We start from the raw sequence: 14,494 nt of genomic DNA, 5'->3' as shown, positions 1-14,494 counted from the left end.
GTAACACTCTGTAATATAAAAGCTGACAGGAGGCATTATTGCCATTGCAGATACATGTTGCAGGTAATATAAGCACTTGAGTAGTTGTATCATGCCCCTCTCCCCAGGTGTTTGCTGCTTAGCAGCTTGCTTCCTTCATGTGAGAACTGGGGACGTATTGTAAGCCCATCACTTGAATTTCTCTAATCCTGGCTTATGAATTTGGTTTCCTAACCCAAGAGGGTCACTGGTGGTCCTCTTCTCCTCCAAAGATGAATCTGATATGGGTTCACACTGTTGCATGGAGGGGGAAAAAACAGCTATACTTCCAGTAGCGCTTAAAATTTCCTCTGGTTTGGGAATGACTTTAAATGGTGACTCTCACTGAGCGGGTAGGGAGGGAAATAATTGATAAAGCTATAAATGGTTGGAAGTTTGAGCTACAGGAAGGATCGGTGATGAAACAACTCATGATCAATATGTGGTATGTTGACAAATACTGAGATTAAAAAATGCAAGACTCTAAAGTAAGACTCTAAAATGCTTTATATATGTGACCTGAAATGTCAACAAAAAATGTATTTTGAATTCTGGGAACTGGCGATTGCAGTACTTAACAGAGGTTTTATGTTATCTCTGTTGGACATGGTAGAAAATAACCTGACGGAATTCAAATGAAGATTGCTTAAGAAAACATTTACTTTAGTGACCTGCACAAACTTGGACAATTATGTAATACCTACTTCAAACTCAGTTGTATTTCAGCTATCACCTGTTATACTTCTTTCTTGACTTCCTGTAATTAATATTAAACACTTGCTGCATTCCAGCTGAGTGGAGGTTGTCTTGCTGGTGACTTCAGGAATGTTTTGCATTTATTTGAGATATCTCATAATGGAAAGTGGATTAAACCCAAAATTATAGCACAAATTCTGTGATACAGTGATACTGAAAAATTAGTAAATCCTGACATCTTTGTCCGTTTTACCAAAGCTTAATCAGTGCTGTGATGTTCTGCTCCCTGAAAGCCTTGGGGTTCAAGTTCAACCGATTGGTTATTGGTAACCAATTGCCTAGCAGATCCTCCAGTATGGCAAACAGTTATTAAATGTTGTTTTTCCTCTCCGACATGTGTGCTTTCAGCTTTTCCCTGAGACATGCGTGTTGAATTTGGATGGGGCTTTGAGAAAACTAATCTAGTGGAAGGTGTCACTGCCCATGGCAGGAGGGCTGGAACTAGACGAGCTTTATGGTCCCTTCCAACCCAAACAAGTCTACAGTCTATGTTGATGTTTGTGGTCTTTTTTTTTTTTGTCTTTTTCATTTTTTTTTCTTTCAATAAAAGACATAGAAATAAAAAAAGAACCAACTCCATGCTTCCCATGCTTAGTCTAGTTGCATTTATACAATGTGAGAGCACTCTCCTTTTGGGCAGTAAACAGCTTTGCTCTTTCCCCTTCTGATAAGAGCTTATTAAGGGTTTAGCCTTTGTGTCTTCCACCTTTTTAGTGGAGCATCTTTACCTTTTACAGCCATTATTCCCTTTTTTCCTTTTAAGTCTTCTAGAGGATTTATACCAGTTTAATCTTTCCTATTGCCTCCCTATTTTTCTTGACACGTTGGGCCACTCTTTTAGAATAAAGGCTATTTCCCTTCCATATGTATGTAAATGTTTCCACATATAAAGCATTAGTTCTCTTACTTACTGCTTAGGTTTTGCTCAGTGGGGTTTCTCCCCTCCATTTTATGGATACTGACCCTTGCAGCAGAACACAGTTTCACTGGGGCCCTGTATTCCGTATCAGTCTGTACACTGAAGGCCACATGCTGTAGTTATGAATGGCTTTTTCTAGAGCCCGGATGCTGCTCACTGCTCTGGGGTAGCACACTTTAACCGTTCCTCTTTGTAGGTTTCCTAGCATGTTCTTGTGCTTTGTTCTCCTCAGCCCTGTGATTAGGTATACATGACTGCCTCAGTAGTAGTGGTACCAGAAACTGGGACTTGGAGACATTATATCCTGGTTAGCTGCCATGCCATTAGTCTTTTCTGGGAAAGGCTATTTTCTGTCTTAGCTTATGGTCAGGAAAAGGTGTAGGATAGTCCGGCCCTTAGTTAATTAAAAGTAGAAGCAGCAGTGGCTTCACTGGAGCTTGGTACAAAGGGACACTCTAGAAGTGTGAACCTCCTGATTAACTTTGTTTCAGTGCAGGTGAGCCAATTCTGTTTTCCTCAGTGACCTTTCTGCATGTGAGATTTCACCTCTTCCTACTTAGGTTTATTTTGTGGGATTCATGCTGAGAACAAAATGGCCCAAAATACACAAATGGGGAGAAATAACTCAAACTACCTGTGGTTGCTCTTAGTTGCAAATAGAAAGCTAAAGCTGGAGTGCTTTCTCACTTTATGCCCAATGTGTATGCCTTTGGGAAGCTCATGAAGTATAATCTGAATTCAGGTATCTGTTTTGTGAGCTCTTGCATCTCATTTACTACACAGAAGAGACTTGAGAGTCCTGATGTGAAAAGGTGGGTTGTGTCTAACTGTGAACCTTTTTCTTACCTCTGGCTCTTCTTAGGGGGAACTAGAACAGCAGGCATAAACATGGGATCTCTGTGTTGACTAAATGATGTAGCAATCCTGCCCCCACTCCTAAACTGTAATTTGCCTTCTAAAAATACCCCAAAAGTAATCCTACAAAAGTCAGCTTGCCGTTGAGAGTAGAAAACTTGATTGCATCTATCTGGTTCAGTAGAGTTCCAGCAATACCAAATGAAGACTTGAAGGTGCTTGCTTGACTTTTTATGGAGAGCTTTAGGAATGCTTCCAGAACAGCTGAACAAGAAAGCTCCACACATCCCAATAATGCCATTTATTATTTTTAACATCACCACTGAGCAATTTTTGATATCACTTGGTATCCAGTTCTAATTCTGCTTGCTTGGGTCCATCCACAGCAGATCTCTACAGTCTGCCAAGTGGCCTTCTTTGATGGTTAAGCTACCCAATGTATCTTGGATGAAAGAAACAGTGTAGCTTAAAAGCTTAGAATCTGAGTGGAAAGGTAGAATTTAATTGCTATTTTCATTTTTGCTACTTTTTTTATGAAGGAATCATAGAATCATAGAATGGTTAAGGTTGTAAAGGACCTTAAGATGATCTAGTCCCAACTCCCTGCCATGGGCAGGCATGCCTCACAGTAGACCATGTCGCCCAAGGCTCTGTCCAACCTGGCCTTGAACACTGCCAGGGATGGAGTGTTTACCACTTCTTTGGGCAACTTAAATATTTAATGTCATTCAGTATTGTACTGTATTTAGGATGTGTCCTTCTAACCAAATGGTATTTTTCTGTGTTACAATTGATAGAATTTTACAGGGCTAGAACTTTGTGAGAGGTCTTCTGCTTTCTGCTATAGGAGTTGAGGTTAACCTTTTGTAGTAACGGAAGACTGCAATTGGAGACAGACATGCTCAGCAACCAAAATATTTTTTTTTCCTCTTTTCCTTTTTATTCTGTATGTTTTGTATCCTTTCTAGCTAAGGAAACCTTATTGGCCTCCAGTGTGGTTTCAGCAGCTGGATTAGTTCCAAAGGGTTTAGGCTCAGACAATCGGAATTTAAGACTCTCAGTGAAACTCTGCTGACAGCTGCAAAACGTATGTCTGTCCTGTCTCTCCAAACCACGATGTCATTTAGCCCAGTATTTGGCCAGTGTTGGATTGCTTGTTTCTTTCATTGTTTGTGCAACTTTTGCATTATAATTTCTGTCAGTGGTGAGGTCAGATGGCAATGATGACATTCTTGGCATAGCTTCTTTTTTCATATCCTTAAAAGAAAATAATCCCATAGTAGCACTTAATTCAGTTTCAGTATTGCCTTATTTGTCCTATTGGCTTGATGTCTTGTACTGCTCATCCAGCTACTGTGACTACAGCCAGGCAAATGCCACAGGGTGGTATTTGCTGTTACTTGAATAAAGTTTTCCTTGACCTCTCATATTTGCTTTCTGTTCAAGATTTTATAGGCAAATTTTCATTTCTGGTAAGGGAAGAAGTGATGGGAACATGGAATTGCACAGATGTGTGTGTCAGCAAAACAGTAAGCATGCCAATTAGTGCAGTAGAGACAGAAACAACTACTACAAGAACTTGAAATGATCACACAGCACAGACCTGAATATGAACTGTTGTAAGTTACAACAGCAGTTGCCAAGATCAATATCTTATGAGTGACCAGTGGACAGAGAGACACTGCATGAAATGCATGCAGTGCACATGTTGAACTAACGGCAGCTACACTGGCAATCTGCATGTCTGCTGTGAACTGAAACTTTCTGATTTGTAAATGCTTGCACCTTAATTATGATGCATTTCTTACAATGCCAGACCTTAAAACTAAATCATAACTCGTTAAATCATAGAAAACTAGTGTGTTGGATAAGGTTGTGCAGCCTTTCAAGGCATTTGTTCAAATGACAGAAGACTGGAAAAATCTGTTCTTACATCACACTCACAGAATTTCCTACTTGAGAACAGTGACATACTGACTTCTGAAAGCTTGCCTTGACCTTTTCCAGCACATTGTAAGAACAACTTGGCTTCTGGATACACCGGGGAATTAATGGAATATTTACAAACAGATCATTTTATTGCAGTGGAGAAAAATTCATCATGTGTGTAAGAGAACCAGGAGAAGACACAGCTATTCTGTGTTGCTTCTTGCAGTGTTGTTGCCATCTTGGCACGAGAATCTGATGCACAGATAGACTCCACAACTCATTAAAGTTGTAAAGTAGGTATGCTTTTTATTCAGCGCTGAGACACACGGGGATAATTCCTCAAAGTCATGCGTACCTCAGTGCTGTTTCCCTCTACATTTATTCTCTAAAGTTATATATATTCATAAGGTTGCACAACACGCCTATACATATTCATGTCCTATCCCCGCTTCGTATTATAATGAGTTAGAAGGTCCTTTGCGCCTGCGCAGTGCCCCCTCTGGTCATGGGCAGGGGTCTCAAGATGAAGTAGCTGAGTCTTCCTCCTGTAGGTAGGGGTCTTCAAGATGAAGTAAATGAGTCTTCCTCTTCTTGAACTTTTCACCTTTTAGTCTTCACATATGGCCTTAGGGTTTGGTCGGGCGTCCCAGCCATAAACCATCTGCTTCTCCCCCTTCAGGCATCTGCTTTTCCTTATCAATAGCTGCTTATCAGTAGAATCAGGCCTCTGCTTTTCCTAGTCAATAGAACCAGGTGTCTGCTTTTCCTTATCAATGGATAGTGCCTTTGTTCTGCTTAGTAGGCATGATAGGTACAGGCAATACTTTTGTTTAAGCAAACAAATTCCTCTAACCCCTTGTACACCCCGCCCCCCCCCCCCCCCCCGGACAACCCCCTGTACATTGGTTAACCCTGTATCAAATCCATCACACCTTTTGTACCAAGCTACATTAAATTTAGGAAGGCAACCCTGACTTTTCATGCCTTGACCTAAAAAGTGCTTGATACCAGGTTAAATCCCCAAAGCTGATGTTGGTATCAAAGCCAGTGCTGTGCTAGCTTTACTGTTGCTGCTCACAGAATATCTAGCATATTAAGAAGTTTGGCTTAGGGACTCAAGCATATTAAGAAGTTTGGCTTTGATACTAGGCGCTACAGTTGTTAATGTGTAGAGGTGCTTGTTGTTTTTTGAAGCTACCTGTTTTCTGGAAACATTGGCCTGCCCAACTGTCTGCTTGTCTTCTGATTTTTGTTAAAAGAAGTACTTCCCAAGTCATCAGTTATTTCTCCTTCCCCAGACATGAGAACTTTTAAAAGTAGTTGCTCCCTTTTCCCTCTTATTCCATGTGATACCACTGATTGTCCAACACTGCTTTCCCAAGCAGTATTTTTAGGAATGTCAGAGTCCTCTTTAGGTGCATCACTTTTCTTTGAAAACTGACAGGATTAAAAATTACAGAAAAAAAACAGGCCAATGGTAGTTTCCCTCGTATACTAGAGGTGGATAGGAAAGAGTGTGAGTACATGACAGGAAGGAAGCGCGTTGATCCTAGGAACAAAATTGGAGTTTTATTACTGTGACTGGTGGGGAAAAAAAACAATACACAAGCACCCAACAAACAGCATCTGGAGTTCAAATACTTGCTGTCAATTATTTGTAATACGAATTGTCAATCAGAGTTACCTTTTGGCATTGAACTTCCTAATGCAGTGATCAGACCTCTCTGATCAGAACTACTTTACTTTTTATTATTTTCAGGCTGCCTTGCCTATCCATTTTCTGGCCCTTTAGGCCACGCTCTCTGCTGCCTTACCTAGAACCAGTCTGTCTAATCTTCAGGAATTTTCCATGCTGTACAGTTTTTGATTCTTTCTAGACATAACTCTTTAGATTTTCATTGTTCCCTTATATCTCTACAGATAAGCCAGCTCCTGCCTGCAGCAGTGATTATCATCAATAATTTTGCCTTTTTTATTTGCTTTGTCATTATGAATCTTTCTGTAAGAGAAATGAATGGCAGCATTGTCTTTTTCGAAATAAATCTGGAAGGGCTGAGACCCTCAGGCATCAAATCATCATTTGAGAAAGATACAAATGTGAGCACAATAATTACTTTTAACAGGACTGGGTTGGTTAATTAATGACCTTGCACCTAAACACAGCCTTTTCAACAAAACAAATGGTGACTAAGACTTTTTTGTTCATTGCTTATCTTCCCACCCAGTTTTATTACCCTCCTCTTAAGTGCTTGCATCTCATTATCACCGTGTATTAGTGACTGGGCTTCTGAGAGATATTCTGAGTGTTTCTCTATGGAAGGTTTAACTCATTCTGCAGTGTTTTAAGAGGACAGGAAGGACGAAGTTATTTTAGCACGCTGGCAAGCTCTGTTATGCACAGGCAGCTTGAGGTGCCTTCTCTTCAGCTGCCTTCAGCATGATCATAGTTTTCTTCTGTCTTCCTTCTAGAAGTGTAGGCACTTGTCTGTGATATACAACAGTTGTGCCAACACTTAACTGGGTATTTTTATGAATAAAGGTTTCAAATGAGAAATGTCCTAGAATGGCTTGGGGGGGGGGAAGGGGCAGGGTGAGCCTTTGCAATGGGAGCACGGACTACAAACACTCTTCCAGCTCTTACCAGCAGGTGTCACAACGGTGACAGTAAGTAAGGGGTGAGGTTGATTAACTGTTGGCTTGGGTTTTTTTTTCTGTTTCCAGACAATATTTAAAGATAATAAATGTTAATACTAATAAACAAACAAATAAAAAATCACTCCGTTTTCAGACACAGCTCAGATAACTTGTATAGCTTGACAATATTTTCTAAAATAAAATTCATGGTATGTACAAGCCTTTGCAAAGCAAGCATCCTATTTGTGCTGCCCCTTAATCTTAAGGTCTGCTCATTTTTTAACCTTCTGCTCTCTTTGCATGTAGCAGATGCTACAGGTAACAAGGTAACAGTAGGTTATCATAAAATAATTTGTTTCTTAGAAAATCTTGGCAAACCACAATGCTTTTTGTGTGCCAGGTGTGACTGATAAACATTAGTCTTTTCAGTAGGCAGAATAAACTTCCATTACCAGAGAAGTCAGTATGCAAAACTATGCAGCAATTTAAATGTATTAAAATACTTTTTCTGTTTTATGTTGTTTTTCTATGTTAAGAGGACACTCTTAATGGCCTTTCACATACCTTAATAATTTAATCACTACAGCAGTAGCCAGTTCCTGAATATTCTTCTTGTAAATTAATTAAAGCCAAAGGCCAAATAAATAAAAAAGGTGGGGGGACCATTTGTAAAATATCTCAATCATTTTCCCTCATTGCCTACGGTAGAACAAGTGCTGGATTTGGGGCATACAGTAACACTGCGAGTAGGCAGCACAAGTAATGCAGTGGAATATTGTAAAGAAATACTAGCTGCAGTAAGAGAAGTAAAAAGCCTTGATTTCTGCCCATACTTACTTTGGGTTTGGGTCTTAAATGAAGAGGAATTTCTGGCTACTCTTCTAAAGCAACTAGCGTTCCTCCTCTCTGTTACCTGAAATTACAAAACAGTGTTCTGCAAGGTAGAAGCAGTGTTTTTACAATGCCTGGGATAAAGTATTGCAGATCCATGTGTCAGTGTGAATGCTCAGGGTTAGCCACACTGCTTTAAATGCCCTGGTGTTACTGCACATCCTATCATCTCTTCTGTCCCCTCAATCTTGGTGAGTCAGCCTTCAGCCTATTTACATCTGAAAGAAGACTTAAACTGACACTAAAGTATATGCTGGCAATCCATGGATTATTACTAGTGCTGATACATGCTAATTACATAGTGGGTGATCATACTAGAAAACATGGAACAGTGTGTGCTATTTTTAGTAAAGCAGATAAAATTACTTTGCATTCATTTACTGGCACTGCAGCCACCCCTTTCTGCTGTATTTATAGATAAAAAACATTGGTGAAGGTAATCGGCTGGGATGTGCACTCTAAGTAAGAGGCTAACACCAAACTGGCCTGTGCTGTCCCTGGGCAATGTGTGTAGATCGCTGTGTGATCACTGTTCCTTTTTGCGCTTGGGCTGGTGTGTGTTGCCAACCAAAGGCCAGAGCTTCTGCTTCAGTGATGAGTTTAGAACACTTGTCTGCATTAACATTTACTTCCACAGAGAAGTAAAGGACCCTGTAAACAGAGCTGCAGGCGAGATAAAATAGAAGTCTTTTCACTAGCACTAATATCGAGAGAGAGCTTTTAAGGCCTGACTCAACTGTACTATTTCCAAACGCATTTCCCTCAGTTCTACTGGTTCAGCTGACATTTGGCAAATTATGTAGCGTAACACGAATTTTACATCTATTTCTGAAACAATTTAACTGCATCTTCTCTATGGTAATACCTTTCAGGAATGGCCATTACTGTTTATGATGTGCTCTCTGAACAGTGATTTCTGGAGTAATTTCTCAGAATAACTTTCTGATCATCTAATTGAAACAATGAAAAATGCAAATAGATCACCAGTTACTGCGAAAACTGGTACACTGTCAGCACTAGTGGCTGTTCATTACATGTGTATGTGCTCACTGTGCTGGCTCTCAGTTGAGCCTCAAACTCTTCTCATTGCTTTGGAATCACCACTTTTCTAGGGCAAATATTACATCTCCTATGGCACAACTGCGCACAGCTGTTTACAGCTACATTGCAAATGCGGAATTTCTTCCCACCCTGTGTTTGCTTCTGTATTTAAATAAATGACAATGCATTTGCATTCTTTTTATTTATTTGAACACTATGATTTAGGAGCCTAAATGCGAGCTTTTCCCTTTATTTCTGCAAGTAGCACTGCAATCATAACTTACAAAAATGTTTAAAATACAAAATGTACATGAAATTACAATACAAGGCTCTGTAAACATCTAGAACTTACTTAATTTTTATTGTCCCACATTTTTAAATATAAAACTTCAATTTGAACAATTTCTGAACCTCAAGGAACGACATCCATTATGAATATCAAAAATAGAGTTTCAAAGCTTTGTTTGTATAAGAACAAAACTGCGATGTTATTTTCATTCTTTGGTTTAAAAAGGATGGCAGTTCCCCTGATAACATGTAAGCAAGTTTTACTACAGAAATTCAGATTGCTAGTTTGTGGTGATTTCAGAATCACCCCTTCTCCCTCCTGGATGAATATTACATTTTGTTTTTAACATTAACCTCTGACCCTACTTATAGAAAAGCTACTTCATCATTAAGGCTTTCCTTCAGGATAATCATCTAAATTATTAAAAACTTTTGGAAAAGTATTGAGGGAGAAGAAAGTACTTAAGGGTAAGGAAGTGGATGCCAACAAAATATCAACAGTTGTCGGGTTCTGTGGTTTAATTCAATTTGCATAGTCCAATAGAGATTGTGTGCTTTTTATATCACTAAAATTATACAAGATTAACAGTCTTTACCTATGTTATCACACAAGCTAAAATAAAATTAAGACCCTTGTATTGAAGCTTTTACAAGGCAAATACAAGACTGCTTTAGTATCCAAAGCTGTATTTTTTTTTTTTTATTATTTCATTTTTAAATAGGAAAGCATCTCTATGTCTACAGGCATCAAGGTATTTAAAGGCATCAGAAAATTTAGTGCATAGCAACTCCGGATTGTTTGGGCTCCCATATTTTAGGTACAGTGTGAATTCCAGCTACTTGGAGAACTTGCAATAAGAGTCTGTACCAGCGGGATTAGGGAGCATAAATCCCATACAGTATGAAAATTTGTTCAGTTAGAATTGTCCTACAAACAACGGTTAATGCAAAAGACCCAACACACGAATGAAAATTGGAACATGCCTTGCCACCAGCACACAGTCCGAAAACAATTACATCAATTACAGTGTTGTGTGGTTTGTTTTGTTTTGAAGGTGTTAAAAACATAAGCAGATGTATTTCTGAGCACGTGAATCCTTCTCTAGGATCTTAAACATAAATGAGTAGAGGACAGAGTAAAGCACCATCGCTGAGGGACGACTAATACAACACACTTTTCAGATTACAACCCTGCCCATTTTTTTTCTTGCAAATTTGAAGATTCGCACCATTGAACAATGTATTCACAAAACGGATGTTCAAGATTCCTAGCATGCACATTGTGGCCTTGCATTAAGTTGTCTGCAATTACTCTGAAAAATCAAGATAGTAGCCTTAGGCTGCACTCTTACAAGAAAGTATATAATAAAGAGTTATAATTTCACCCACTTACTTAATACATGGTCTTCTAAAAAGTTCATGATTCAGCTTATTAGAAAGATGCAGTTACACCTACTTTAATGGTATTGCTTGGGTGCTGACTTAAATATAGGTGTAATGTTGTGCCTGCAAAAGGCTCAATAGAAAGTTTTCCTGGGACCATCTGCCAAAATGCAAAAGCAGTAGAATACATGTTTGCTCTCACTGGTACTAGAATGCAGTTCTAGTATCCACTTTAAGACCATTTTACTGACATTTCAAGAATCTCTGTAAAATTTTCTACAGAAAGAGTCATGTGCTCCACATGTTAAACTACTAAAAGGTCCACAATTATCTGAACTAGTTTCAGTGCAAATACACTTTCTATATTTGGAAATTTTTGAGTGTATTTGGTCTTGATTTTCATTAGAGCATCACGGCTCACCCAAATGGGGAACTAGAACTAACACCCTCAGTATTTGGATGTTCAGTGTATTTCTAATCGTACTTTGCCATGATTGCTGTACCCTGTGTGTTCCACGTCAGCAAGCTTTGTAAATGACAGTGTCTTCTGGGGGACAGAAACATCTGTGGGCTGCATGGGCAGTTTCAGATCCTCTCCTAGGTTTCTAATCATAGGGGCCTGAGATTTTTAATAACTATGTAAACAGGTTGTCTTAAATGCATCAGATTATGCATGTAAAGGAAATGCACCCTTTGAACACATCACAAAGTTTACTGCTGATATGAATTTTGTGTGTTTCTTTGGTAGCTTCTGCTTTTCACATTCACAATTAAACAAGGGTGAAATTACACTCCCTAATCCCTAATTCACAGTAAATTACTTTTTAGCAAACTGACATTTATAAACAGCTTAAATTTAAGGAACTGTAACTGTCGTCTGCTCAGCACTTCCAAGTGGCATAGTCAGGCATACAGCATATAAAAGATAGAGATGTGATCAAACCTTTTATTGCATGGAAAATTTGAATACCACTGAATTGGTGATTTCAAAACTATTTTGCAGGGATAACAGGAACACCTAGATCCTCAGCAAATATTGAAATTTCTCCTGTATCATGGCTTTGATGTTGCTGTTCTTTAATCTAAAATCCTACTGCTTAAATTTGATTACAAATTTAACTAAGAAAAAGCTATTTCAAGAAGGAGCTTGTGCTAATAAAGAACAGGAAGATTATCCACAAAGTTATAAAAGCTAAATTTTGGAATGTAATTTCTATCCCAACACTTTCATGATGGAATGGTCTTTTTGCAGCCTATCAAGTAATATTTTCAGTTTATAAACAGTGCAGATCTACATTTGGCTTTGCTTCCTATGAATCTAAGAAAGAAAACACTATAGTATTTGCATACACAATGGCTTCCATGGCATTGGCTTCAGATGACAGGTATGATTTGCCACTGGAAGACTGTAGTAAAAAAAAATAATTAAACAATAGAAGCTTTAAAGGCTTTCAAAAATGACCGAAAGGTGTTACAAATCATCAGTTACAAACTATACTACCTCTAAGGGAAAGCAGCACACTGAAGATGTGTATTAGATCTTTTTCCCCATTCAGTACTGTGAATAATATAAGAGTAAACTAACATCTCCACACATCTGAAGCACTTACAATATAAAAGTATTCTATTTAAATGAAAAAAGCAAAGCTTGTTTATAACTTTCAAAGAGTTAAAATATCTGGTGTAGATTCTGTGTGTCCATTTTACGAAGTCTCTTTACAGCATTTGAGGAACTATAATTAAAACGCTCTGTCTCTACATCAAAAATGTAACCCACTAAAAGGGCTTTGCAAGGATCCACTGTTCCAGTTCATAAAGGCCACAGAGTTGGAAGCACAGTAAGTCTAAAGAGGAAAAGGATGAAGAAATATCCAGAGAAACTGTAATGTTTTCATGGACGTTTAGTTGCAAGCTTATCCGCTACTGGATTCCATCAGATATTCTTGCCTCCAGAGATCCAGGACATGTTCGTGCAGACTGGCTGGCCACTGCTGTTCCATGTGACACTGAGATCTGTGACATATCTCTTCCTATAATCTCATTCACTAGGAAAAAAAGAAAAAAAAAAAAAAAATCAACTGTTTTTATGTTTTCCGGAAGGCAGAATTCATCAGGGTGTCTCTTTTAAAAAGAAACATTTTAGTGCTAAGCCTTGATGCAGCTAAGTAACAGAGGATTAATGAGGAATTTAATTCAGTAACAGTTGAGCAAGAGAGGGGGAGAAAGTCCAGTTTACCCTTAGTATTACACTTTGCACATACCATAATCCATGTTGGAAAATCCCTAAAACACTTGAAAAACAAACATACATAAGCACATACATATTCATGACAATGAGGTAACTGAAAGGCACAGCATAGGTGTCTCCAGACAACTCCTGTTCAAGGCTGTTACAGACACAACAAATAACTCCAGTAATTCTTGGCTCTTTCAACCTACTTACAGAACTTGGATTTGGTTTGATAAAATATTCTTTTAATACTAGATACCTACTTAATTAGCAAGTTTTCTGGATACTTCCATTTCTGAAACTGCAGTAATAAAATCTTCTATAGTTATCAGTCAACTTTTCTTTAGAGAAGAATTAAGACTGACTAATAGCAGGTCACATCAGGTTGTGTGTCTATATGTGCGTCAAATTCAGCAGAGATCAGTCAAATGTTACTATTTACAAGTGATGGACAGCTGGTGAATATGACAAAGCAGCTCTTCAGTTATTAACAAAAAGAAATTTTAAAGTGGTATGCTAAAGCCTGGGTAATCGATTGCAGTCCAACTGACTTCAGAAGATGACAAAATCAATTATTTTAATGGATATGCAGAAATGGTTTACATGGGTGACATGGTTTACTGTGAGGTGTCCCTACCCATGGCAGGAGGGCTGGAACTAGATGATATTAAGGTCCTTTCCAACGCTAACTGTTCTATCATTCTAAATACAGGGATATAAATATCCATTTTACGAAATGGGCAATGGTAACTTTAAGAAAAGAGACTAATATTTTAAGTGGAGATGAAAAAAAAATCACATTAAATAGTAATGACAAATTTCAGCTAAATATTAGATGATAACCAAAATAGAATTATTTAATAGAAGAGGCAGTCAATCCTGTTGTTTTCCATGACTCTGTGGCAGTAGGTATACAGTATTTTTTATACAGCAGGACTATGAATTACAGTAATAAAAAAAAACCGCTAATACAGTTTGTTTGGACCTTCTATAAACAGGCAGTTAATGGGATCCTTTTGTTGAGTAAGGACTATTCCTAGTAAAAATAAGAACTTCTGTTGTGCTAGTAAGGTGCTTCTGTTTAAAATCTTAGCAGATTTGGAACCTAGGCTTTCACTCTTTTGTTCTCTATTGGGTAGCTTTACAGAACAATACTGATACACTTCACCACCCTTCTTAATGCTTCCTTCATTCTCATAGCAGGATTTAGTTTCCTACTAACCATTCCAGTTTGGTAGAAGAAAAATTAACAAAAATTAATCTAAATTAGTAAAACACAAAATCTATAATCTAATTAAAATCTAATTAAACAAAGTTAATCTAAATGTAGTGTCAATTGCTCTTAATGTTTAAAGAGTGTTCAACAGTCTGAGCTTCATCTTTTGTTGCAGCACTAGCATAAGTGGGTTTGAAAGAAAATGTAGTAAATACTGTGAATGCTCTGAAGTATGTATAATGTACATAAAATCCAACTCTGATACCAAGGTTTGTCTATATTCTTTTAGTTTAGTTAGGAAAGCTTTAAAACCACCTTATGTCGTACAACTGCA

The 14,494-nt window shown here is 38.1% G+C and overlaps 1 protein-coding gene across 3 annotated transcripts in view; it reads right to left on the bottom strand.

Annotated features, from left to right (window-relative positions):
• Window positions 1-9,230: 9,230 nt before the first annotated feature.
• NFATC3 (nuclear factor of activated T cells 3) overlaps window positions 9,231-14,494 on the bottom strand; it is a 75,697-nt gene continuing 70,433 nt past the window's right edge. For 2 of the 3 annotated variants that reach the window (XM_062609147.1, XM_062609145.1), the window contains one exon: window positions 9,231-12,759. In XM_062609147.1, coding sequence (XP_062465131.1) covers window positions 12,635-12,759 — 125 coding nt within the window. In that variant the 3' untranslated portion in view covers window positions 9,231-12,634. The remainder of the gene's footprint in view (window positions 12,760-14,494) is intronic. The other variant, XM_062609146.1, reaches the window with a different exon arrangement.

Source organism: Pezoporus occidentalis, unplaced genomic scaffold (assembly GCF_034315485.1).
Source record: "Pezoporus occidentalis ecotype Australia unplaced genomic scaffold, CSIRO_AGI_Poc_V1 ctg135, whole genome shotgun sequence".
NCBI lineage: Eukaryota > Metazoa > Chordata > Aves > Psittaciformes > Psittacidae > Pezoporus > Pezoporus occidentalis.
Note: the sequence above shows the minus strand (reverse complement) of the source record. Positions and strands in the feature narration are given on the sequence as shown.